The sequence below is a fragment of the Lineus longissimus genome, chromosome 1 (genome assembly GCF_910592395.1).
Source record: "Lineus longissimus chromosome 1, tnLinLong1.2, whole genome shotgun sequence".
Lineage (NCBI taxonomy): Eukaryota > Metazoa > Nemertea > Pilidiophora > Heteronemertea > Lineidae > Lineus > Lineus longissimus.
Genome location: NC_088308.1, coordinates 16,179,931 through 16,206,792, shown reverse-complemented (window position 1 = coordinate 16,206,792; position 26,862 = coordinate 16,179,931). Strand labels below are relative to the sequence as shown.

The following is a 26,862-nucleotide window of genomic DNA, read 5'->3' as shown; positions in this document are numbered from 1 at the left end:
GAGCTCGCTCAATCCATTTTAAGGGTTGACCCAGCCATAGGCACCACCATTTTGACTATCAACTTGAAATCCTAAAGCAATGTGAACTCTTTCAAAACAAAGTGAGTACCAATTTCATGGGTGGTAGTCAGTTCTTTCATTTTCAGAGACTTGAAATTGGCATTCTCTTCATTTTGAAGGAGTTGTAATTGCTTAAAACAATTTCAAGTTTCAGCCAAAATAGCTGTCCCTATAGATCTGTCCCTGTGGTCAACCCTAAAAGGAGAGATTTTGTTTTCAAAAATAAAAGAAGGAAATTATCCAAAAACCAGGAACTATATATTGTGCTGGCCAACCATTTAAAATGTCATAAATGACAGAAAACTTGTAAAAACAGAAGTTCCAAGCGGAGTATCAGCGCCACTGGTATAGCTGCTTTTGTGAGAATCTTTATTCCTACTACTGATAGACATGGAGATGTACACTGCCCACTGGGTGGGTTATTGAAGTAAGTGTTGACATTTACAGGTCATGCTGTGCCTTATAATGTCAGCTAATAGGTCATTGACTTGTCAACGCCATAAAGGTACAAAGAAATAAATTAACTGTTCGTTTTTGCTTGCCTGATAGCTAGTTTGACCTTGCTTTGGAAGTTGGCCATTTCTCAAGCTAACTAACTTCGGAAAGAATTTAGCTTTGAACTCTAAAACATGAAATGCTGTGAACATACTGTGTTGACACAATGTAGCCTGTACAAAAGGCCTATCATACATGTTCGGGAGCATTCATAAAGTACGTACGTACTGAGGGGGGAGGGGGGTCAATGAAAAACCGTACGCTATGGATACAGGGGGGGGGGGGATATATAGTCTTGCGTACGTACGCAACCCAAGAACCATTTCAAGGCTCAAAATAACTTTTTTCACTTGTATAGCAAAGTTGCTATACAAGGTCTTGACTTGTATAGCAGTTTTGAAGCTATGTATAGCAACTTTTTCCGACATCGGACCAACATGCGTTGATATTTCAATAAATGAATAAAAAAGACTTCCTTTCATTGTTATTTGCCTTTATTTATCAGAAACTGGTGAAAATGATAAATGAATCACAAGAAAAAATAGAGAGAATGCTGTTTTCTTCAATTTATTCATTTGAAACTAACATCAAGTAACAGTACACCAATAAGTTTATTTTAGTCTTGAATAAAAGCTTGCGAGATATTGCCACTGGAAAACAAAGTTTAGCAACTCTACTCCGCTTTGAGGGGAACATGTGCGTCAGAAACTGGCGCCAAAATCTTCCTATTACATATTGTGACATCATCTTTTATTAACAAACAGAGCTAGACCAAGAGAAATCAATATAAAAGCAGATGTCACCAAGACCAGTCAAAACCACGTGCGTTTTGTAGGCTGTTTTACGCTCATCTGACTTGTGAATATTGTGTGTTTTCCAATCATCCTTTACTAAACGCTGTCTTGTCTCCTCGTATGCCTTCTTGGCATCTTTTGGAAGGGCCTGGGGTGTTTCTGCCGATCGCTTGCGTGCTGTGGCAAGTGGTAATGCGGGAGTGCGGTTTCCAAAATGGTCTAGTTGCCTCGACATTTTGGAGCAGACGACAGATGCACACTGAGTAACTGCGCATTTTGACAATCGTTTCAGTGGGAGTAAATTAGAACAACCACCCATGATGCCTTGCGCCACACCTGCGGACATTCTATTTGCCTCCCACTGTCAAAGAACCTTGTTCCCGCTGCTGATACGCAATGCAGTAGACCACTCATTCGCCGTACTTCAAAAGCGCTGGGGACTAGGATAACTTGGATCCAAACAATGTATATCACTATATCATGTACATGCATGCATGCTATGGCGGCGCGGCGAGTAAACTGGTATTTTAAAACATATTTGTATCGCCAGAAAACGCATACTTTTTAGCTCACCTCTTAGCAGAGGTGAGCTTATCCCATACCGTGGCGTCCGTCGTCCGTCGTCGTCGTCGTCGTCGTCGTCGTCGTCGTCGTCGTCGTCGTCGTCGTCGTCGTCGTCGTCGTCGTCGTCGTCGTCGTCGTCGTCGTCGTCGTCGTCGTCCGTCGTCCGTTAGCAGGGCACGTTTCGTAACTGTTAGAGCTATTGAGTTGAAACTTGGTACACATGTACCCTTATGTAATGACACCTTGGAGACCAAGTTTCGGTCCGATTCGTTTCATGGTTTGGCCACCAGGGGGCCAAATGTTAAAAGTGAAAATATGCAATATTTCCCTTAATAGTAGTCGGGAAATTTTGAAAAAAATATGGTAGGTACTTCTAGCAAAGGTGCATCATATATCATCCGGGTTTTTGATTTGACCTCCTTTTCAAGGTCACAGAGGTCAAATGGTGTAAATTGGCCGTTAGGATGTAACGATGGCACGTTTCTAAACTGCAATGACTATTGATACCAAATTTGGTACACATTTACCCTTTAGTCAGGTGATCTCAGGGACCAAAGTTTGGTCCAATATGATTCACCACTTGACCACCAGGGGGCAAAATCTAAAAACCTTAAAAATGTGATTATTCCTTAACTTCTTGCCCGATTGCCAACAATTTGATATCATGGGTACATCTAACCACCATACAGTATATGTCACACAGGTTTTCAATTTGACCTTCTTGTCAAGGTCACAGATGTCAAATGGCATAAATTCGCCGTCAGGCCGTAACTATGGCACGTTTCTTAACTGCAATGACTATTGATCACAAATTAAGTACACATGTACCCCTTGGTCAGGTGATCTCAGGTACCGAAGTTTGGTGCGATCTGATTTGCCGTTTGGCCTCCAGGGAGGGGGCCAAATTCTAAATTCTTCAAAATGCCATTATTCCTAGTAATGACTTGCCCGATTGGCACCAATTTTATATCATAGGTAGATCTAATTCTAACAACCATTCAATGTGTCACCCGGGTCTTCTTTGATTTGACCTACTTTTCAAGGTCACAGAGGTCGAATGTACTGTAAATTGGCCATTTTGGGGAAATAGTAATTGCTTGGACCTACATCAAACCTAACACTACATGACACAATACCATGCTCTTTATCCATCTTTCCTCCACATGAGGTGAGCACAATGGCCCTGGCCATTTCATTTCATTTTAAGTGCCAGGACCGTATTTCTACTCGCCTTTGGCGAATTGGCAAGCGGATTTGTCAACCCCTGTGCTTGAATATTACGGGTGTAGCTAAAAATAGATGTATCGCGATTTTGTTTTTGCCCAAGATCGTTTATATCGCAATTCCTAAAATTTCGGTCGCAAATTGTGATGCGATACCTCTTATTTTGAGCCCTGCATTTTCTGAACAAATTAGAAAATGCTTAAATTCTTAAATGAAAGATTACCGTTATAATCAAGGGAATCATACTGGTATTGCAGATGAGGCCGGAACTTTTACACGATAAATTTGACTGGATTCTGATGACACCCCACCTAAAGGTTCAGAGTGTTTCCCGCGACGTTTTCCCACGTGTGTGCCATGTCAGCGTTAATGCGCAGTCCAACCGCCGATCCGAATGTGGTGCCGGAGGAAGGAAAATAGGCAATTCATTGAAAGTGATCTCTAGGCATACGCTCGTACAGGGAGGGAAGGGGGGGTTGAGGTATTAAATGCGTACAAGGTGCATACAGGGGGGAGGGGGTCTAAAAATCTGCGTTTTCATGCGTACGTACCTATGGATGCTAAGTAGATGCTATTTCTAGGATCTTAACATCTTCAAATATATCTAAAAAAATATACATGTATTTCTATAATATATTGTAAATATATTTTATATACTCGGGTTTCGTACGTATACATTGTGGTAGGTCAACGACAGGAGTCAGTTTCTTTTATGATTGACAAGCAGCGCCAATAGTGGTTTGAATAGAAGGCCTAAAATTTCCCCCATTACGGGCCTAGAAATGTTCACTCTAGCCGCACGTACACCACCTGAAAATGGACCACCAATCTTGGTTCGCAAACCAATGCCGCACCATTGAAAATCCACCAAGCGCGTACACCAGCACTGCAGCTAGTTATAAAATCCGGCAACAGATGGCGCGCAAACAATAAGCAAAAAGCGCCATTTCTAAAGGGCCGCCTGTCGCCGAACCTTCTAACTAGCTAATTGCCGATCCATTAGCGCGTACACCACGACAAAGCCGAGCTTTTAACAAGCCGGGCGAATTTGGACCATCAAGCTTGATGGGACAAATTCGCCCGGCAATTTGTATCGGCAATGGATTGCCGAACCAATTTGTCATGGCAATGTGGTGGTGTACGTGCAATTGGTCCACCAATATTTCGTGGTGTACGTGCAGCTTATGTAAAGATCTGGCTGGACATTACAAGTGAGAAACTAGAGTATATCAAAATATATCAAAATCATCTGTGTTCTAATACACAAAAATTGAAACTCACATATTTGGGTCAGTAGACATCTAAAGGGCCATTCTGCTGTGAAATATATATGTTCTTTTGCACTTGAGTATTTGTCTCAAGCATATGTAGTTATGATTATTGGTGTGCACACATTTTAGTTACAGATATCGCTCAAAACATCACATGGTCTACTGGGGCATTTCATTACAGAGATCACTCAAAACATTAGAGGTCTACTTGGCATCCAGTTAAAGAATTTATATGGTGTGGAGAACACTGGCCCCTGCTGTATCAAATGTTCGCTGCGGCAGCCACTTTTTGGCCAGCGCTGCCATGTACTGACAGTCGACACCAATAATAAACAGCGCAGCTGACTTTTAACTGAATCGTTTGAACTATTCGAAAGTATCGCCATCTATACTAATAAGATGAAACTAATTATTCCCGAGTGCGTTTGGCATATCTAGAGAGGTTGCGACCAAGTGCTGGTGAATAAATATTATAGAAGGGCATGACGTGGTATACCCGTCACCCGCATGGCAAGAGACCATGTACGTCACCCGCAGCGAAAGGGTTAAGCCACCTAGCATTGCTCTGTTTAGCGCTGTTTCCTAGTTTCGCTAATGAGAGATACACTACATGTACCACAAAACTGTAAGGAATTCTTCAAGGTCAAGTTTGGGCCTTCACGCTATGGTGCATGGTACATCATCCCTCTCTTTGATAGAGTTGCATGGTCCTCAAAGTACTAATGATACAACATCTCAACCACACTCCAGGTTCTTTTTAAATCTTGGCTACCTTTGCTAATGGGAGATACAACCAACCACGAAACTGTAGTGTAAGGAATCTTGTCAAGGTCTAATTGGTCTCCTCAGGCCTTTACACTAGGGAGTATGGCACATGTACACCAAAATGTACATGATCCCTCTCTTTGATAGAGTTGCACTTGCAGAGGCCTCAAAGAACTACTGCAACAACATCTCAACTACACTCTAGATTTTTTTAGAGCATGACATTTGATGATTGGGATATGCGTTAAAAAAGCAAACTCAAAATGGAATTCTTCAAGGTTGGGTTAGTCATGTTATTGATGGGATATGAACGATACAGTTCTCCTTTCGAAATCTCGATAGCGGCAAGTTCCTCCTGAAGATTGTTGGGTATCTCTCAAGATCAGCAGGCCTGGATTCCACAAGCTGGCACAACCACAGCAGGAATGTTGCGTGTTTACTTACCATGCCGCCCAAGGTGAGATAACTATTCAAGTCTTGCTTCAAACTCACTATCTTTCTATTCAAGGATGGTGACGTCTGAAGGTAGGAAAGATCTTCATAAATTGAAGTTACAGATATGACTGCTAAATTTGCTTCATTGCTTACGTCAAGTGACTCTTAAATGTTTTAAAATAACTCTTTTTACAACAGATCTCATTCAGTATATCAGATTCTAAGATTTATCTTTACTCTTAGTTGCAAGAACTTCATGATGTCTATGTTTTGTTTATACAAGGTGATATGGGCGAGAATCTTCACTTCTTTGTTTTTTGCTAGACAACAATCTTCTTGCTTCGTGGATGATGTCTGTTTTTAGTGAGTCTATACCATAAGCACAGTGTCCATCATCTGTGAACATTTTAATACCAAACAGTAGCTTGATGTTTCTTTTATTTAACCGCTGAATGAACCGCTGAACCGCTGAATGCCAGGAACTTGAAACTAAGTACACATGACCCCCTCAGTCAGCTGACCGTAGACACTGATTTAAAAAAATCCTATTTAAAGCATTTTATTCAAGAAAAAAGACTTCTCATTTCATCCTATCCATGCATACTTCATTCCAGAAAGTAGTCCCTCTCAATCCATGCATACTTCATTCCAGAAAAATTCTTTCATATTCAAAGCATACTTCCTTCCAGAAAAACACCTTCTTGTTTCATCTTTTTCATGCATACTTCATTCCAGAAAAGACTTCTCATTCCATCATGCATACTTCATTCCAGAAAAAAACTATTCATTCCAGAATAGACTTCTCATTTTGTCCTGTCCATGCATATTTTATTCCAGAAAAAGGTTACATGCTTTCTTCTGTCCTATCCGTGCATTTTAAAATTCACAAATTTTATTCCAGAAAAACAACTTCTTATAATCATCCTGGCCATGCATACTTCATTCCAGGAAAAAAAGATTTCTGATTCTATCCTATTCTTTTGCATACTTCATTTAGGAAATGACTTCTCAATCATCTCTGCATAATTCATTCCAGAAAAAAATGACTTCTAATTCATAAAATTAATTTGAAAATCTCATTTTCATCTTACAGTCCAAATCACAATTGACCTCCATCCTGCTTCGCGTCATTGACATGCAATGTACAAGCTAGCTGTGCGCCAATGACGCACCAGTGACACGCTTATCCCTCCATCGCATAAATTACGTACTACATGTACGCTCGACTTACGCACGACCTACGTGCTGGATAGCGCATCAATGACACGAATTTAGGGATGACTATTGTGATTTGGACTGTATCATTCTTTCACCATGTTTACTTTACACATGCTGTTAACTGGGTAAAATGTTCACGACCGTCGCATTTTTCATGAATTTTGTGATTTGAGAGACACAAAGTTAAACTCGCTATTCAAAAATATCAAGTCTTAATCACAAAACACAATCACAAACTTAAAAGTCTATATCAGAAAACATAATCGCCACTTGAAAGTTCCACTTTCAATTCAGCAGTGGAGACAGAATTCAGTCTTTAGCAGATGAAAAAAGGAGCAAATTCCGGAACTTTTGGCAATGTGAACACAACCCAGTTACCGTATGCATGTTAAATTGTATTAGTTGTGTATGTATAGTTGTCATCATTCCATCAAAATAACACTTTTCATTGGATATCCCATTGCAGAAACACTGAACGGGGCCCAGAAATCATGGCCCAATGGAGAAAATGGGTTCCGAGTGAGAAATGGTATGTTTTATGATGCTTATGAATCACTGTCTGCCAAATGCAAAAGATACTATTAAAGAATCATGCATGAAAATAACAAGACACCGTTCGCTGCTTTTAGCACTCACACACTATTCATGCATGCACATGGTGCAGCATCATCAGTTACACCCTACTTGTCTGCCTAGCTGTTGCCTATATTGTCCCTTTAAATCAGTCCCACAATCTGCACACACTGGAATAAAAGATCAAAATTTTGTACATGTATCTGGTTACACACATGCATCCCAAACACTGCTTAGTTATAGATTAATAGCTAGCTGTAAAATGTACGCCTTTCCATGTTCTGCACCATTTCATATTTTTCTTTTTACTTCAAGGATTTCATTTTACTCCGAGTACTGATACTGAAATATGTTGATTTTCTGTATAACCGTTCTGATTTTGCAGAAAGCCGAAACCTGTCAAAAGGTTGTTTTCCTAAAATCCATAGAAAAATGTTCTGAAAGGTCTCAGGATAGACTGGGGTTAATAATGATAATCTCTGCTGTTGCCGATATCGGGGAAAACCCTAAACTTTTATAAATCTTTACCTTTACAATCTTTATTCCTGTTCCTCAACATTATCCAATGGGACTGAACGTGAAAAGAAGAAGTTATGTGTGAGCCTGATTGCTGATGGACATACCATCTGAGATACCAAACCAAATTTGGTGAAAAGTTAATTGTGCCCTCCATTCCTCTTTCAAATAGCTACTGTTTCTTTAAGTTATGCAGGTCAGGGACCAGGGGTTCCTCATTGTTCACCAAATTTGGTTTGATATCTCCGATGGTATGTCCATCAGCAATCTGGCTCACACATAACTTCTTCTTTTCACATTCAGTCCCATTTGGATAATGTTGGGAACAGGAATAGAGAAGAAAATCTTAGTTCAACCAATATTGTATAGGTGGAACTACTGTTGCTCTTAGGGCAATGGGACTGGACCAGCAGTCAGATTCAATAGCGTTTGATGGCAGGCCTGGAGAAGGAGAGAATGGAAAAGCTGTCTCCCCTGTCGCCATCCTGATGTAATCAGTGGTTAGCTCACCTCTTAGCAGAGGTGAGCTTATCCCATACCGTGGCGTCCCGTCGTCCGTCGTCGTCGTCGTCGTCGTCGTCGTCGTCGTCCGTCGTCCGTTAGCAGGGCACGTTTCGTAACTGTTAGAGCTATTGAGTTGAAACTTGGTACACATGTACCCTTATGTAATGACACCTTGGAGACTAAGTTTCAATCCGATTCGTTTCATGGTTTGGCCACCAGGGGGCCAGACGTTAAAAGTGAAAATATGCAATATCTCCCTTAATAGTAGTCGGGAAATTTTGAAAAAAATATGGTAGGTACTTCTAGCAAAGGTGCATCATATATCCTCCGGGTTTTTGATTTGACCTCCTTTTCAAGGTCACAGAGGTCAAATGGTGTAAATTGGCCGTTAGGATGTAACGATGGCACGTTTCTAAACTACAATGACTATTGATACCAAATTTGGTACACATTTACCCCTTAGTCAGGTGATCTCAGGGACCAAAGTTTGGTCCAATATGATTCACCACTTGACCACCAGGGGGCAAAATCCAAAAACCTTAAAAATGTGATTATTCCTTAACTTCTTGCCCGATTGCCACCAATTTGATATCATGGGTACATCTAACCACCATACAGTATATGTCACACAGGTTTTTAATTTGACCTTCTTGTCAAGGTCACAGAGGTCAAATGGCATAAATTTGCCGTCAGGCCGTAACTATGGCACGTTTCTTAACTCCAATGACTATTGATCACAAATTAAGTACACATGTACCCCTTGGTCAGGTGTTCTCAGGTACCGAAGTTTGGTGCGATCTGATTTGCCGTTTGGCCTCCAGGGAGGGGGCCAAATCCTAAATTCTTCAAAATGCCATTATTCCTAGTAATGACTTGCCCGATTGGCACCAATTTTATATCATAGGTACATCTAATTCTAACAACCATTCAATGTGTCACCCGGGTCTTCTTTGATTTGACCGACTTTTCAAGGTCACAGAGGTCGAATGTACTGTAAATTGGCCATTTTGGGGAAATTGTAATTGCTTGGACCTACATCAAACCTAACACTACATGACACAATACCATGCTCTTTATCCATCTTTCCTCCACATGAGGTGAGCACAATGGCCCTGGCCATTTCATTTTTAATATACTCCGCCTCTCGATATTTCAACCCCCTGATGAAATCCATGCCTTTATGTGGGGATTTAGCGGCAGGAAAAAAGCGCCCAATCAGAGCGTCGCTCTGTATTAAAAGCGGGTTTCGCACGAGCAACATGCACATTGTCCTTCCCACGCCAAAATCATTATCAAAGCAATCTTAGAATAACTGTCATCAAGTTAAACAAGAGTTTCTGAGTGGAAGCCTATTTTCAATATGATCTATCCTTGTTAGAGTAACTGATCTGCACCAGTCTTTTGAACAGGAATTAAGTAGGTACATTTTTAACGCTCGAGAAAAAGTACGGTAAACAGTAGGCTGAATCGGGTGTAGTATGGCGAAGTCCACTATCGAAGGCTCTTTCTTGAATTGCATGTCCCCCGCTGCAAGTTTGTTTCATTTTGAATAAATTCACAAACACACTTCAACAGAATGTTTGACAGCATAAAATCGATGTAAATTGAAGAATCAAAACGTTAGGAACGTGTTTATTGTATTATACCGCCAATCTGAACATAAACTCTTTAAGGTGTGTAAAGTAATCAGAACAGCCACCCTTCCCAGCGGATTATATTTGTACTAGATTTTCTCAGGGTTTTGTATGCGATGGAGGAGTATCGAAAACCTGTATCTCAGGATGCCCTGTCGCTGGCCCCTAGGGAACTAACTGTGCATGCACACGTGCTCATACCTGGAGCCAGGCGTTATATGTTGCTTTTACACGAGGACGGTTTTAGCCCTCCTCACGTCGAGCCACTTGAAGCCGGATCACCTGTAACTGGCTTTGCACTGTCTACACAGAGACGGATCAAATCGCCGGCCCCAGGTCAGTTCAGGCCACTTAAACCACTAACCCGTCGCATGGTGGCGCATGTGACTCTTTATTCGGTGGATCATATATATATGATATACTGCGCAACCCGATTTTACTACCGTGCGCAAAGTGACTCGAGGCCAGATCGGTTCTACACGAGAGATTAAGCGTCTTGAAGTGGCTCCAACCCGCCTCAAGTGACTCGAGACTGCAGTGCTAACGCGCCTCGGGTCAGGTCACTTGGAGACGGTTCTGATTTCGTTCTACACGGTAAAAATTATCCTGACCCGCCTCAAGCTGGCTCGAAGCCTGTTCCAACTGTCCTCGTGTAGAAAGGCCTATTGAGAGTGAGAGGTGACAGGTGCTTTTATTGCATAACACCGTTGTGTGGCTAATCCAAATTAAAGTTGAAATTGGTTCTAGATCTTGAATTATCCAGGTCGCCGCTTGAACTCACGCCCTACTGGTGAAATGCATGGACCAGGTAGGTGTAGTGAGTGTTGCCCTTGATGACTCTTGTTGACTAAGATCAACTGTTGTATCTGAAAAATTCATGCTTATGAGATTGCACCATGCTAGAAGCATGGTGTGGGGCCTTCAACGTTTTTTGCACATCACCCAGTTGAAGTACACGTTTCACTTTGTAGATGTCAGCATCAAGATTGCGTAAGTGAGGTCTTCAAAGACTCACATCTATTAGGTCTAACTTCAGGGAGCCAGGATTGACTCTGACCAGCATATTATATTCTTTGAGCATTACCACATGTACTTCAATCAATGGCAATTCTTTTCCTTGGATATGTTGGCAAAGAGTGTTGCAAATTATGTGCCCATCTTTGATGCAAAAAGAAAATACTTTTCAAGAAAAAAATCCCCACACACTGTGTTTTAAATTGCATCCACAGTAATTACAGCGTGAGTTGAACCTGTATTAAACTCCCAACGGTTCTGTACCTTGACCCAAAAGAGTCTGAAATATGCGATAGGATGAATGTTCCCCTTCTCATTTCTAGTCACAACAATCTTTCATCTCATTATGTAACTTATAGATTTCTCACCCCAATCTATTATTGATATATTATTTTCCAATCATACTTGTACAAAAGACCATTGGTACTTGAGACTTGTGTGGATACAATGGCCAGAACTCCAGGTAAGATGTTGATATAGGAGTGTGTTTGCAGTAGGGATAGTTTCCAGGACCTTTGAATGATCATACTCAAGGAGATAATTTGACTCTTGTTCGTTATCACATTCAATCTTTCTGTCTATTAAAATTCTTTCCATGAATGTCTTTCTGTTTATTTTCACCTTATGTATGGTTTTGAGCAAATGATCTGTCATTACCGTACGTGTCATCTGTATTACTATTTAAAACGAGAGGCAAGGCACAGGTCTGTGACGTCATCGTATCAACTGATCACGATTGGCTACAACGTTAATCAAGTCATGACGTCGCCGCCTTGGTGCCTCCCAGATGTTGAGCCCTGGTGGCCAGCCACACGGATCAGAGAATCAGGCGTGGCCAAGGTGAAAGCTATGCTACAATGAATGCTATCACCAAGCTACTACTACCACGACGGTTGAAGCTACTAGGTGTTAAAATATTTTTCTCAAAAATCCCTTCCAATCTCTATAAATGTAAATGTAGAGAAATATTTATCGCAAGTCGCAGTTGTCCATGACAACATGGTTGGCAATATGTCCAAGACATACATGATATGTCCTCGGATTCCTTGACGACCCCTGATTGGCAAAGCTAGGTCCGCAGGTTGTCCACTCAACAATAAATATATCTTATTTGTACGCGATATTGCTCGTGCATAACTAATTTCGCTTGTTGCATATGTAGCTAATGTGGTAAATGGAAGGTGTAAAGGGTGATTACAAAATACGCTGTCAGCTGCTGTCTCTGGCTGAACAACTGAATAAGTAATTAACAAGATTAGTTATGTATGAGAAACATTGCGTACAAATGAAATAATTCTAATAAGTGACCGTAGTTCAGAGTTATTTCAGACCGGTCACCGCGACAGCCAATTTTCAAAGCAGACAAGACATCTTTTTGTGTCGCATTGCAGAGACATGCGATAATCAAATAGTTTGAGTTTGCAGCAATGACTGGTTTTTGTTGCAGACACCTGCAACGAATCATGCAGATGCAGGGACGAAAATCACTTGTTTGTGGGCATTTAACACATGGCCACTGGGACCTGTTATGGAATGTGTCTAGCTCACATATGGCCACTGGGACATGTTGTACAATGTTTTTGGCCTGGCCTGTTTATATTGTCCCCGTTGCATTGTTGATTTATAATTCATCTGTTGGTCACAAGGCAAGGGAATGATTATGAAATAATATCAAGTGAAATGTGTTGATATTCTGCATATTTCATGGTGTTTGTCGTAATATAATCGAGGTATTTTGGTGCATAAAAGTGTTTTGACAACTTTTGTCAAATTCCTATTCACAATTCTAGAGGACCTTTGAAAATATAATGATCTGTTTGTTTTGTGACACTGCAGTGATCAAAGTTACTGTTTAGCATTTAGAGATGTGAAGTAAAAGAGCCAGTAAGTGCATTTAGAGATTCGAAGTGTAGAAGTCAAAGTTCAGCATCATATTTGATGAAGTTCTCAAAACTTGTCTGTTACAACTAATAATTAAGCCTGATGCTAATGTAGAATTATTTGAGGAAGAGTTGCACACCTGTTTTATTACTGCCTGACTGGTGCATAGGCTGTTATCATTATCGTTCTGACATGTACCTGCTTGGTTTATTTTGTGTTAAGGGCACATTTATTGTTTTTAAGTTGTATAGATGAGATTATGTCATCATGTCTTGTAAGCCTCTCGTTCCTGGTTCATCAGTCAACAGTGGTGGCACATCAGTAGCTCTCCTCCGTGAATCGTGCGTGACAATATCAAGTTTAAAACTGGTGGCACGTCAGAAGCTCTCCTCCGTGAATCCGGCGTGACAATATCAGGTTTAAAACTGGTGGCACGTCATTAGCTCTCCTCCGTGAATCGTGCATGACAATATCAAGTTTAAAACTGGTGGCACGTCATTAGCTCTCCTCCGTGAATCATGCATGACAATATCATGTTTAAAACTGGTGGCACGTCATTAGCTCTCCTCCGTGAATCATGCATGACAATATCATGTTTAAAACTGGTGGCACGTCATTAGCTCTCCTCCGTGAATCGTGCATGACAATATCAGGTTTAAAACTGGTGGCACGTCATTAGCTCTCCTCCGTGAATCGTGCATGACAATATCAAGATTAAAACTGGTGGCACGTCATAAGCTCTCCTCCGTGAATCATGCATGACAATATCAAGTTTAAAACTGGTGGCACGTCATAAGCTCTCCTCCGTGAATCCAGCGTGACAATATCAGGTTTAAAACTGGTGGCACGTCATTAGCTCTCCTCCGTGAATCCGGCGTGACAATATCAGGTTTAAAACTGGTGGCACGTCAGTATAGCTCTCCTCCGTGAATCTGGTGTGACAATATAAAGTTTAAAACATTGCCTAAAATCATGAAGGTGGGATGAAAAAGGAGTGCCTTTCCCCCTCGTTCCACTTGGTATATATAAAGGAAGTCATGTTCCTGACAGCAGTTGCAGTCTAATTCTGATAAAATGCTGGATAGTACATGTTTTTTTTATCCAGATGTGCATGTAATCTTGTATTTGATGGGGTGTAATCTGAGACAATTCTGATTCAGGCATTTTAGGGATTCTTTTTGGAAAAAAAATTATCAAAATGATCTGTACAGGCTGTTTTGAGAAACAATTTCTGCCATCCTCACTAACTGCCAAATCAGATTGGGTTTTCTGTTGACAGTAGGCCCTAAATCTTGTTTAGTGATGATTCTGACAATTTTGTGTTGATCTCTTGGGGGATATGAATGAATAAAGCTGCATCTAAACTGCCAATATATATTGATCCCAGCGGGAAATGTTTACCTTCTGCGATTCAGGCCGGCGAGCTCTCCGAGAGAATTTATACGGACTGTTGCGTTGACGGCAGGAAATTTGTGCTTGAGTGTTCACTCTGGTGCATGAATTTATTCATTTCATCAGCGAGGATTATTGGATGTCTGTGTATCTTGTATTGATCACCGGATGCTGGTTAGCGGGAGCCAATCATTTACCGGCAAGAGGTCAACACTCGTAACAATATTTTGCACTGGTGGGGAGAGTGATATTGTCAGATTTTTCAGCCAGTTGTGGTGGCAGGAAATATTTCCCATTTTAGTCTAAAATTTCGTTCTTCATGCCGAGGTAAAACATTTTTCATCATATACATTTTTAAAAATTTTGAATTCATGCATTTTAATTTTGGATGATTAATTGTGGTTTTTGCAAATGGACTAAAAAAAACGGTTGTTGCCGTAATCAGATGATCGGTGCTGATCAATAGGACCCGGATGTGTTGGTCAATGCAGACCAGTCATAGACACTGGTACATAAGTGATTCGATTTCTGTCCAGTGCCCAACCAAACTGCACTCCATGTCCCGGGCATCGCCACGGCCGGTCAATGAAAACTGTTTGTTGTGACTGTTTATTGTGGTTTTAGTTTCGGATTAATTCTCCATTTTCAATGAGATGATTTCATCAGTCAGTTGCTGCTGATCATTTCTCTGTAAAAGGACCAAAAAATTGTCACTTACAGGATTTTCGGACCTCACCGGCCAAAGCTGGTTGAGTTCTTGTGTTGTGACTTAACTTTAGCACGATCACTAACAATCAGAGTGTACAGGGGTAACAGATTTAAAACAGGTAAACTAATCTTTTAGTGCTCTTTTGGAATGTAGGCTTTTCATAGCAGTCCCGAGTGGTGGATCATGGGATCGAGCAAGCAGTGTTTTAACATAAATTTTTACGCCAAATTTTCCTAAATGTGATTGGCTCGAGCTAAGGATATGCATCTTGCATTTTGGGAACAGGGAGAAAAAGGGAATAATTGAGATAAAAAATCTTTGAAGAAAAAAAAATGTTAATGCCAAAAAAGATTTTATGACTTTTCTGAGTGACTTCACCTACATGTATTTAGAGACTACTAAAGTTATGTAATACAGCAAAAAAGAGGTACATGTATATTATTTTTAAATATTTGTACATATGGACCCTTTGGCCTGAGCCAGTAACAAATGTCATGGTCAACTTCAGAGAATATTCTCAAATAAACTGGAGCATGTGCCGGGAGCATAAGCCCCCCCGGAGTTTTTGTTAGTCACGCTCCTACTGATTGTTCAGCCTGACGAGTACATACTGCACTGCAGTCATTACATATGACATTCTGTCAGACCTTGGCTGGGTTTCAGCCCCGGGACGTTCTCTGTTGCTTATTCCTGGCTTATCTGATCAATGCTTGCCGAGTATGGTGATCGGAGGTTAATTGGGGTGACTGATGTATTCAATGATTGCCATCTCCTCCTAACTTGATGTAAGCTTGCTTGATAACCTTGCTTGTCAGTTTGGCCCTGATTTCATCATATGCTGGTTAGCCAGATCAATATACCATACCATTGGAGGGCCAGGGCCGAGATGTTCCAAACAACGTTAGCTTTATCGAAGACCTTAAGACTTAACATAAAAATTTTAAAGAGATAACGTCCTTAAGGATGCTTAACATAACCGTTAAGGATAACGTGACTTTTGTGCTTTTGAACAACCTGGCCCTCGGATGTTATGCTATCGGGAGGCAATAGGGGCATTTTCACTGGACCAAGCAAATCTCCATTGGATTGATCTAGATTGGTCTACCGTGTAAAATCTGGTCAGGTATCTGGTTCGATGTGGTCTAAAAAGTGGGTTCACTCTGCCTTGGTCCACTTACTTTGCGTAGTGTAGAGGCACCACGTGTGATCTAGTCTCGTCTGGTTTGGTCCCGTGTAAATGACCCTTATGTTCTCCACACTCTTTCAGCAAAGGGCATATCGGGCCAAACAAGCAAATGCTTATCGCTACAACCTGCGACATAGCCATGACAACATGACAGTGATTGGCAGTCACATTCCAACCACAAGTGTTACAGGGATCGAATTTATCGGAGGCATCGAAGCCCTCTAATGCCCTCCCGTGTTACCACGATGCCCTTTATTATTTCTTCCATCACGAAGTCCCTTTTGTTTTCATTGATTCCCATTTTAAGTCTGCCCATTTTCACCAAACTAACAAAAGTGCCCTTTTTTCGGCAAAAAATTGCGTACGCCGCTGGTGGTGATTGTGGAGGAATTATGGTCATCTTAATTTTATGATTCTGCATGCATAATATTACTGGCTTACTGTAGTGCATACATGTACAATGTACCTGGATAACAGATAGCTGATTCGATGGATTTAAAAAAAACCCTCACCACCACACTACATCATTCCCATCACTAACCAGAATGCATTCAGCATACCTGATATAAATCATGACTTGCTATAAAAAAGATGAGGTATTTGTATTGCCAAGAAATTTGAAGAAAAACATTCTCTGCAATAAAATCGATTTTTAGCCTTGACCTGATGACTAAGTATTGAAATTTATAACTAAGTTGGGATGACTATTCAGCCTATCCAATTTTGTACATGTTTTTCAATAGTAATGGTTACCAGACTCATTTTAACTGAGGCATTAGGCCTACATAGTTTGTGTCATGTAGAGGGTGCAGCTTGATCGTTACAAGGGATATGTCAGAATGTGAACTTACTTCCTCCACATATCGCTATAGTATACGGTCCTGCTTCCATCAATTCTGCCCCCTCCTCCTTAAGTTGCACGGTCGCACAACTGATTTCGAAAAGACCCACCGAGTGTCGGCACTCACACATTGTTGTATAGGCCATGTGCAGTGATACTTCAAGGAGAACCTGAAAAGGAAGAGGTTCGGTTGTTTTGTTGGCCAAAGTGGGCTTTTAAAAAAGATTAATACCCTATCAACGCACTACCTCTGGCGGACAAGACTCCGGGATTGCTCTGGGAGAGAATACATGATGCCAACCTCTTGCAGATGGATATCCTTCCGTTAGCTCGAAACTACAGATCATCAGCGACAGACTTCATGTTGACCGAGGCTGATTCAATATTGAAACAGATTTCATTAAAACTCTTATGACACTACTGATAAGATGGCAAAAATCTATTATAGCATGTGCTTTCTGAGTTTATGATATTGAAGAGCAGTGTGGACTTGGTCTCAGCGCCTTGTAAAATAACATTCTCAGGGGGACGGGGAACCAGGAGGAAGGCCAAAGTTCACTGCATTTCTCATTAAAAGTTCTGATGAGTTCCAAAGTTTCATGGTCAAATTCAAAGATGGTCATGAATAAAGAGAGGGGGGTGCAGGATTCCTGAACAATTGATGGCCAATAGATATTTGAAGCATTTACATGTATTGCTAAAATAACCGTCGAATAGTTCACGGAATAGTTCTAAATAGATAGTGGCTCTCATCTTCAGTCAAACATGTCAGTCCTCAACTTAAATGAAATTTTAATCATCTATTAATGATTTTGCTCTCTGGTTGCAAACAAGATATAGGTTTTTCATGGACGAGTGGGTTATAAGCCACATGCACTATACTATAAACTGCATGTGGAGTGCATAAAGGTTGCCTGAATCTATCTTCAACAAGTCTAGCAGTTTTGGGCTAGTTTTTGGTTGAGCACAAAAATGAGTTGACGAAGATGAATTTTTGGGAGTGTTATACTTGTAGCTCAGTTGGCAGCACTGCTTTGCCACCAAGCAGTGAGGCATGGAGGGACCATTGTCTAAAACAGTAATATGACAACTTTCGTTCAAGGGCAGTGACAGTGCTTGCAGTGCTGAAAAATTGTGTTTTCAGGTCCTCTTAAACTTTAGATCACGTGACAAATCAAGTGTTGCATGACATCATGGGTGGAACGTCAGGCACTTCACGATCTAGGAACAACATGTCTGACATCACTTGTGACGTCATGCAGCACTCAATTTGTCACATGTTTTGAAATGTCGGACCTGAAAATTGGATTTTCAGTGATTCTGGTCCCAAATTGATTGTTCTTTAGCAGTTGACCACTGTAATCAGGACACCTCTCCGGTAAAGAGAGCATTTTTCATTCCCAAGGGTGTCCTTGAGATTCTTCTGTATATTGTTTCCAGCTTCTGTGACAGCCTCACGACAAGCAGTTATTAATGTGGTTGTAATTTTGTGTATTTTCAGAGATTATTGGCTCTGGGAAGAGGCTCAACATTAACCATCAGGATAATGATGGGTAAGTATACTCAAATTGCATTGAAAAATTTATTTCTCAAACTTTAGGGAAAAAATATGATTACTGAACTGTGACATCATAGTTGAGCACATTTATATAATCAGTGTAATTGCATGCACATTTTCAGGTATATGTAGTTATATTTCTTGATATGTAGTGAGAAACATTTAAAAAAAACAATTTGAAAAATGTGTTGTCGGCAAAAATGTACCACAGTCATTTGTCCATGACTTCCACTCCACTTTGGAGTCTTATAATTTTGTTTGTATATTTACATGAAAATAAACCTTCTTTTCGGACATAAAAAAAATGTTTTGCCAAGTGTTTTCATATTCTGACAAATGGTTTGTTTCTAGGTGAAGTAGGAGAAGTGCAACAGTTCACTTTTTTGCAGGGACTCTCTCAAAGGAAGCTTTGCCTCACCTGGGGAGTGTACATTTCACTAAAGCTACTCCATGACAAGAGCTTATTTTCTTACCACTAACAACTCAAGGTGTTGCTGTTGACTTTTGTTGAGCATGGATCAACCAGTTTATCGAAAGCAACTTTTGTGTTTGGTGTAGATTTTTGAATGCTGGTCACCGTGAAGGTGTTATCAAGAGCAAGAGTGCTGATTTCAATGATACTTTTAGCAACTTTTTCCATTGACCCACTGTTGGTACTTTTATTGTACTGGCTATGTGTCGGATCTGCCCTCAACCGACAGTCATAGGTTTAAAACCCTGATAGGTTTGAAACCCTTTTGCTGGTTTGCAGGTTATGCATTGTCCTTCACAGGGGCAGCTCAGGTGAGCGCTGAATAAACAGCAGCCACTTGACCTTTATAGCCCCAGTTGCTTGTACAGAGCCTGATCATTGGAAAGTGCCATATGATTTATGAAAACGGGTTTTCAAAAAAGCTGGATCACTGGACTCCTGGATTCACTGGATTGTGACTCGTGGATCACCATTGCCTGGGTGGATTGCCGGGCCAATTCCCAAATCCCTAACATTTCCCACCATTTGCTTCAAGTGAACACGCTGGAACTGCCAACATGGATTCCAATGCTCACACTCTTCATCAGAGAAATCACCGGGCCATTATCAGCAGTTCTACATGAACTGCCAAGCTGATTGAGGAAAGTAGTGCATGTCTGAGATAGATACAAGTGTGAATTTGATGCAACTGTATAAAATCCCAACCTTGTCTACAGTGTGAGTGCATTTTTGGTTGTCAAATGTGACAGAATGGTGTGAAATATTACTGTTTGCCCGCTTCCTCAATCATCGAGGCTGGTATCCGGCATTGATCCTTTTAATGAAGGTACATGTACCGTAACCAGTTGGCCCCATCTATTATTTCCACCCGGAGCCGGAGGCAGTGCTTGGACTAGACTCTGCTCGAACATGCTTTACTTTTCTCCAAGGGCAATGTTTAGAAGATGAAAGAGAATTCAAGAGCTCAAAGTGGTGCTCCAGTATTGAAGAGTTGCCCATAGCCACTTCCATCCTCCTAATACAGAGTCAAGTTTTGGATTGGGAAGTATGCAAAGGCTGACCCTACTCTGGCATTGCGGAATGGCTGTGCACTGAAGTATGTTGAGTATTGGCAGTGAGCAGTTGGTGTTTTCCTTCAGGCATTTGATATGCCATTCCTTCACTAACTGAAGCTAGCCTGTGCCGCTAAAGCTTAAATCATTAATGCATCAAACAGAACATCTGCGATACCACGCCATTGAAGAGTATGGCAAGGTGGTTTCCTACTGGGTATCTTGTAGTCTTGTAGGTTCGAAATTGAGAGATCTTGGCAAAAGTTCTGACTTCCAAGTTGGAAAAAGATCTTGGAATTGAAAGATTCAGAAAGGTTAATCTCTAGCTTGGTTATTTGTCGGGATGAGTTCAAGTTTGCAGACATGCCGGATTCTCCTATAGGTATACACGCGAAATGCAGCCATGGAATTTTCATCTTGGATATTACTGAGCAATATATTTGGATCTTGATATTTCCTGTGGAATAACCTGTCTTCTGATTATGGAGCAACCCGATTCTGGTCAACACCCGTAAGTATAAATCTCTATAATTTTCCATTTTGACCTTAAATCCAGCTTCATAAATCGTTTGAACCTCTTTTTGTTACACTCCGGACGCAGTTACCCTAACCGCTGTGACAAGTGGTGAGCTTTCTTGGGGTTCTGTACCAACGACCACAACGAATTGGCAGATGAATGCGGTGTGATAGTTTATCAACTGGCAGGAAGGGGCGCTGTAGTCGGAATAACATTTTGTGATTAATTTTCGTTAATTAGCACAAATGAAGTGTATAAGTATCAGCTACGCTATTATGTATGCCAAAGCAGTATATGTCGAGCATTCTGATTCAGTGACTGAAAATGCCCTTACAGTTTCGTTACAGCAGTGCCCATTGGCTAATCGTCCAGCCATACAAATTCCCACTATTTGTGGCAGTCCATAAGGAGATCCAATGGGAGATCCAATGGGATGAATCAATCGACTGCCAAGGGAGTCTACTGTTTGTGTGATTGGGTATAAACAGGAACATTAGTGGGTGTAAAATGTTCAATTTAATGGTTTTATTAGCGAAAAATTCTACCATTTGTTGAACTTAAAGGGGATTTCGCACACCAATGATTCAGCCTAGTTTTTTGGCTCACCGTAAGGGGAGTCTATATGATAGCGCTGTGTCCGTCGTCGTCGTCGTCGTATCCTAACAGTGGCACGTTTCTTAACTGCTAGGGCTATGAACTTGAAACTTTGTACACAGAATGCCCTAGGTCAGCTGACCCTTGACACTGATTTTCGGTCCGATCTGATTCTCTGTTTGGCCACCAGGGGGCCAAATGTCGATATCTAAAAAGTGTGATATCTCGCTTATTAGTGACTTGTTTTCGATAAAACTTTTGTTGTAGGTACTCATAGCAAATATACATTTTATATTATACAGGTTTTTAATTTGACCTTGTTTTCAAGGTCGCAGAGGTCATATGGCGTAAATTGGCCATTAGAGTGTAAACTATGGCACGTTTCTTAAAAACTAAAGCTATGAACTTGAAACTTGGTACATATAACCCCCTATATCACATTGCCTCTGGTGCTGAATTTTGGTCGATCTGATTCCTAACTTTGCCACCAGGGGGCCAAAAGTGGAAATCTAAGAAGTGCGATATCTCGCTTATAAGTGACTTGTTTTCAATAAAATTCTTATGGTAGGTACTGTTAGGAAGAATACATCACATGTTATACGGGTTTTCAATTTGACCTACTTTTCAAGGTCACAGAAGTCATATGGCGTAAATTGGCTGTTAGAGTGTAAACTATGGCACGTTTCTTAACCAGTAAAGCTATGAACTTGAAAGTTGGTGCATATAACCCCCTACATCAGATAATCTCTGACACCGAATTTTGGCCTGATCTGATTCTTGATTTGGCCACTAGGGGGTCAAAACTGAAAAAGTAGGACGTGCAATATCTCGCTTATTAATGACTTTTTTTCGATGAATTTTTTATTGCAGGGACTCTTAGCAATCACACGATATTGATCTTATTGATGTCATAGACAATTATTTGTTGGATCATAAACTTATATATACTGCCCTGTCTTATTACTTGACATCAATACACATCTAAAAAAGTCTTCATGCCTGATTGTGTTCACCATATTCACTTCTAAACTAAGCATGATCCTGCCTACTAAATGATGTATACGGTGAGCACAATGGCCCCTGGCCGTTTCATTACATTTTCTCGGGCGGTGAAAATTAACCGTTTCGTTTCCTATACATAAGTCTGGTGCAGATCAGTTAGCTAGAGTTGGCCTGCTGAACATGTGGACAATAGGGTCTGCAATAGTTCCATTCAGTAACTTGCGTATGACTTGATGATGCTTTGATATCTACTGAGGTGAGGGAAGGGCATTGTACTTCTCGTAGGAAATATGCTTTAAAGGAATCTACTGGAATGATGTCTACGTGAACATATACATGCCCCTTACATCTCCATACACCGTTACAAAAAACATAGCCCACACAGATCCTTAATCTGCTAATAATGCAGATAAGAGGGGCAGATTATTGCAAATTTATGTGAATGACAGTATTGACAATCTCATTAACAAGTTGATGTATGGCGGTTTTTTATGGCGAGAGCTAAACATTCATGTCGCGTTCAAGATGAAACTTTGTTGCTTCAGATGTACTTCTCCCTTAGGTATGAGTAGTATGAGCAGTTCAGCAGGTTTACGCGATTGCCAATAATCATATTTCGTTTCATAGCTCGCCTGCTTCCACAAACACAATCTGCTGACTCTTCTCCTGTATGGCCCCTATCATTGCACAGCCTTATAGCAACTGGTTGATGCCTTCCAGATACCAAACATTTGCGATGTTCACTAGGAAAGAACTTGACGGCATGTATAGCTCATGAAATATTGGGACAGTAAACCTCTCTTCATTTTTGTGATTCATTAAAGTTTCAGATAAATATTTTTGTTCTCACAATTTTATGTTGGCGGATAGCGGATTTCTTTCACCCTTTTGGGTTTTTTTTGATCAAAAGTTTTTTCTCTGGCAAATCTTGTTTATGTGCCAAATCTGTGAAAATTAAGCGCTTGTGAAAATTGGGTGGTTTACAGTTTTCTTGAAAATTGATTTCACTGTTGGTGATCCTGACTAAACCCTTTTTCACTGAGGACAGCGCTATTGTTTCAAAGTTCGTTTGGTGCATCAGTCAGACTCAGATTCATGAATTGAATTTGTGACAGAAACCTGTGTCATACTCCCCATAGTGCACAACTGAGAAATGTTGAGAAATCTCTCTCCAGATAAAATATTTTCGGCATGCTTCATGGCGTGCCGATTGCAATTCTGTCATCCAGATAGTGTTTGTGTGGGGAGCGAAGGATGCAATTTGACCTTTGAGAATATTATTCATGCAACTTTGATGCAGTTCAGATGCACGGCTTAAAGTTCTGCAACTGGAACTTCTTCATCGGAAATTGAGATCTTTTGAAAGATGTTGATGTAATTAAAGTGCTTTGATAACTTGGAAAAAAGCTCAAGATCGGTTTGGATTTCTTGAGTGAGATGAGGCATCCATGATGAAAAGTAACGGCTTCAACTGAAATGGCCAGGCCGTTGTTCTCACCTAGTGCTATTGCCGGTAATGAATTTTTAGTTGGCACGCATGGAATCCATGTGGTAGGAGAAATAAAGTGATGACACATTATTCAAAATGAAATATCAGTTCGGCAAACTGTGGAATTCCACAACTCTATACCTTTGAGATGTAAAATTCCGCATTGATACGATACAGAATTATACAATCGTTGCAGAATGTCACATCATTTCTGTTGCTGAAATCTACAACACGCATCGCCGCCGCCATGTTTGTTTTGCCGGTTAGTTCTACTTGGTACCGATAGAGGGCCACACCTCTTAAGACGACATCTGCTTGCGGAAATTCTTTTTCGCTCGTGTTTTCCCCGATTTGAATCAAAATTTCTATGATGTCTGACATAAATCAAAAAGGTTGGTTAATTGATCGATTATTATGAAGACTTTGTCTTTCATAAACTGTTTTTATATGCATTGATGATATTGAAAAGAAATAAAAAAGGAATTTAAAACGGATGACAGAGGGATGTCCGTTTTCACATGCAAGAGTTGTAGAATTCCACATCCGAGAGCATCATAGATGTGGAATTCTACAGCATTGTGGGATTCCTCAGTTTGCTGAACTGATATTCTCCACTTAATATTCTGCAGAAAAGAGTCTGTTTTGGATGCATTCATGAATAAATCAGTTACAACCAGTTGGGATACGATTCTCAAAAATAATCTGCTCAGTCAGTATTTACCATCTATTTCTCCTATTACAGCAAACTAGTCGCACTTCACCAGCAATGAAAGTTGTATTTTTGTGATTTCGGAAATCTCCATTTCATAACCGAGTCATGATGGACTTTTCCAGATATCTTGGAAATCAGTTACTTGACAACCATGAGAGGCTGTTTGTTAGCATGATACATTTTCCAGTGCATATTATATAAAGAAGACTTCTTTTTAGAACATTTCCTGGTAAGATGCGACTGGTTTTACCAGTACGTGTCACACTTAGGCCCCCCTCCACAGACATGCTACACAGAAAGTGCTACATGTACCTCAGTATAACCCCCCCCCCAAAAAAAAAGCACGTTTGCCTTACATATTTTTGGTATAACCTGCAAATAACAGCAGACATAATCCTCTTTTAGAAAAAAAATGTACAATATCATGTACAGTACTTTTGCCTGTATCAGTTGCTGGTTATAATTCACCACGGAGGGCACATGGGATCCAGTGTCAAATTGAATCGGCTTAAAGTAGATCATTGTAGCCATTAAAGGAAGAGTCTGCATACACCAACAACCATCATCATCTTGAGACTGGTGAACAAATGTTTCAGAAGCCCGAGGGATGGAAATGTCGCGAAATTGACTTGATGTTATTAGCACTCATATTTTATTTATATGTTAGATCACACTTGAGAATAAATTTCTCATTTTGCCCATAAAGTAATGTCTTCCTCTAAAAAAAGGTGTTTGCAAGGTTCAATTTTCCCACTTGTCTGCTTGCCCCATACTCTGGCTACGTTTTTAAAGGAAATGTAAGACCATGAGGTTCAGGATGGTCAGCCCTGGACAACCAAATTATCAAATGGACAAGTTACTTCCCTAAAGTAGTTGCCAAGTGGAGAAGTAGAAATTCTTGAGTTTTTGCCGGGCAACTGTCCAACTGTAATGGACAATCAGACCTTTTGGAGCACCTCCCCATCTCGCAACTGCATAGAAAACCTCAAAATTGACCAATGATTTGGCTGTCGGTGCTGATGTATTTTACAGGGTGCCCAAGATGTTTTGCGAATTCCCGGGGCTGGTCATCTGTCGCTTTGTCTCCCCCTCACCACTGCCAAACACAAGGCACCCGTTTCTATGCAAGACGATGCCACTTAAATGAGACATCCTATCAGAATCAAGAGTCATCTGAGTGGTTAAATTGGTCACTGACCCGCACTAACTGTCACTCACATAAAGCTTTACCCCGATTGATGCCTGAAACACCGCATTATGGTCTTAAAGTACATGAACTATATGTATGTCTATGTCCAAATTTTGCTTTGATCATGGGCGACCACAGTTGCTCTCATTCGCGTCTGGGCAAAGTAACTAGAAATAACTGGCTGCCACATGTGTTGGGCTGTGCTGCTGAAACCTGCCTCAACTGAGGCGATCGTCCAAACGGCTGGTCTCAGATAAACTGAGTGGCACAGATTTTGACTGATATCCTCTATGGTTTGTGAGTCCCCTCTTCTGACAAGTCGAATTGTTTGGCAAAAAAATGACAAAAAAGTTATTTTATCGTCAACATGAAATATACAAAACGAATTAGAATTGTATACATGAGAAAGTGCAACCATAACGCAGGTGCTCCCCGTGAAGTCTGTCAGAAATTGTACACAAACATTCTACCAACTGTTTTTGGGGACTTTTGGTTGTTTATCTGTAGCCCCCTGTCCAGCGTGTCCAGGAAGTCTAATGTATACATCAGTGTTTTAGCCCAGCAGTAATGCCTCCTTTAACATTTATCAGACGCGAAGTATAAATCTACCTGGGACATAAAAACATTGTCGAGAGTACATGGAATATTGTTCGGATGTAGCATTACTTTTAAATTTCCTGCCTTTGGTTCATTAGAGTGGATCATTATTGACTTCAAACAGAAAGCAAATCATGCTATTAAATCACATGATATTTTCCCGTTTTTCTGATCATCTTTGCCAATCGGTCTAGATTGATAGCCACGGGGAGTTGATCAGTATAAAGATAAAGACGCTTTCAGTCTGGGCTTTTACAAAGTGCTTCTTAGGCTTCTGATTATCTTGGAGCTAGGTAAAAGGTTGTGTGCGTAAAGTGAATTCCAGTAATTGCTTTTGTAGTTTCCATGGTAATGGTTTCTCAGTACTTTTTGTGGATAGTATACTTTTCCTGCCAACTTTTCTGAGAGTTGAGTAGAGGCAGTGGTTATTTTATGCTGATACAGTTGAATTGTGAGTATGAGCAGGGTGCTCAGTATTATGAGCAGGGAGTGGAGTACTGGTATGGAGTATGATCAGAGAGCTGAGTATTGAGTGCATGATCAGGGAGCTCAGTTTTAGATATGAGCATGGATCAAAGTATGGAGTATGAATGATCTGTGAGCT

General features: G+C 40.6%; 1 protein-coding gene across 7 annotated transcripts in view; it reads left to right on the top strand.

Annotated features, from left to right (window-relative positions):
- The window catches only part of LOC135488774 (caskin-2-like), a 172,037-nt gene that overhangs the window by 13,755 nt on the left and 131,420 nt on the right, over positions 1–26,862 (top strand). For 4 of the 7 annotated variants that reach the window (XM_064773650.1, XM_064773590.1, XM_064773620.1 and 1 more), the window contains exons 2-3: positions 7,293–7,355; positions 18,578–18,629. In XM_064773650.1, the coding sequence (XP_064629720.1) occupies positions 7,293–7,355; positions 18,578–18,629 (115 nt within the window). Of the gene's footprint in view, positions 1–7,292; positions 7,356–18,577; positions 18,630–20,507; positions 20,670–26,862 lie in introns of those variants that run through there. The other 3 variants (XM_064773679.1, XM_064773600.1, XM_064773629.1) reach the window with 2 other exon arrangements.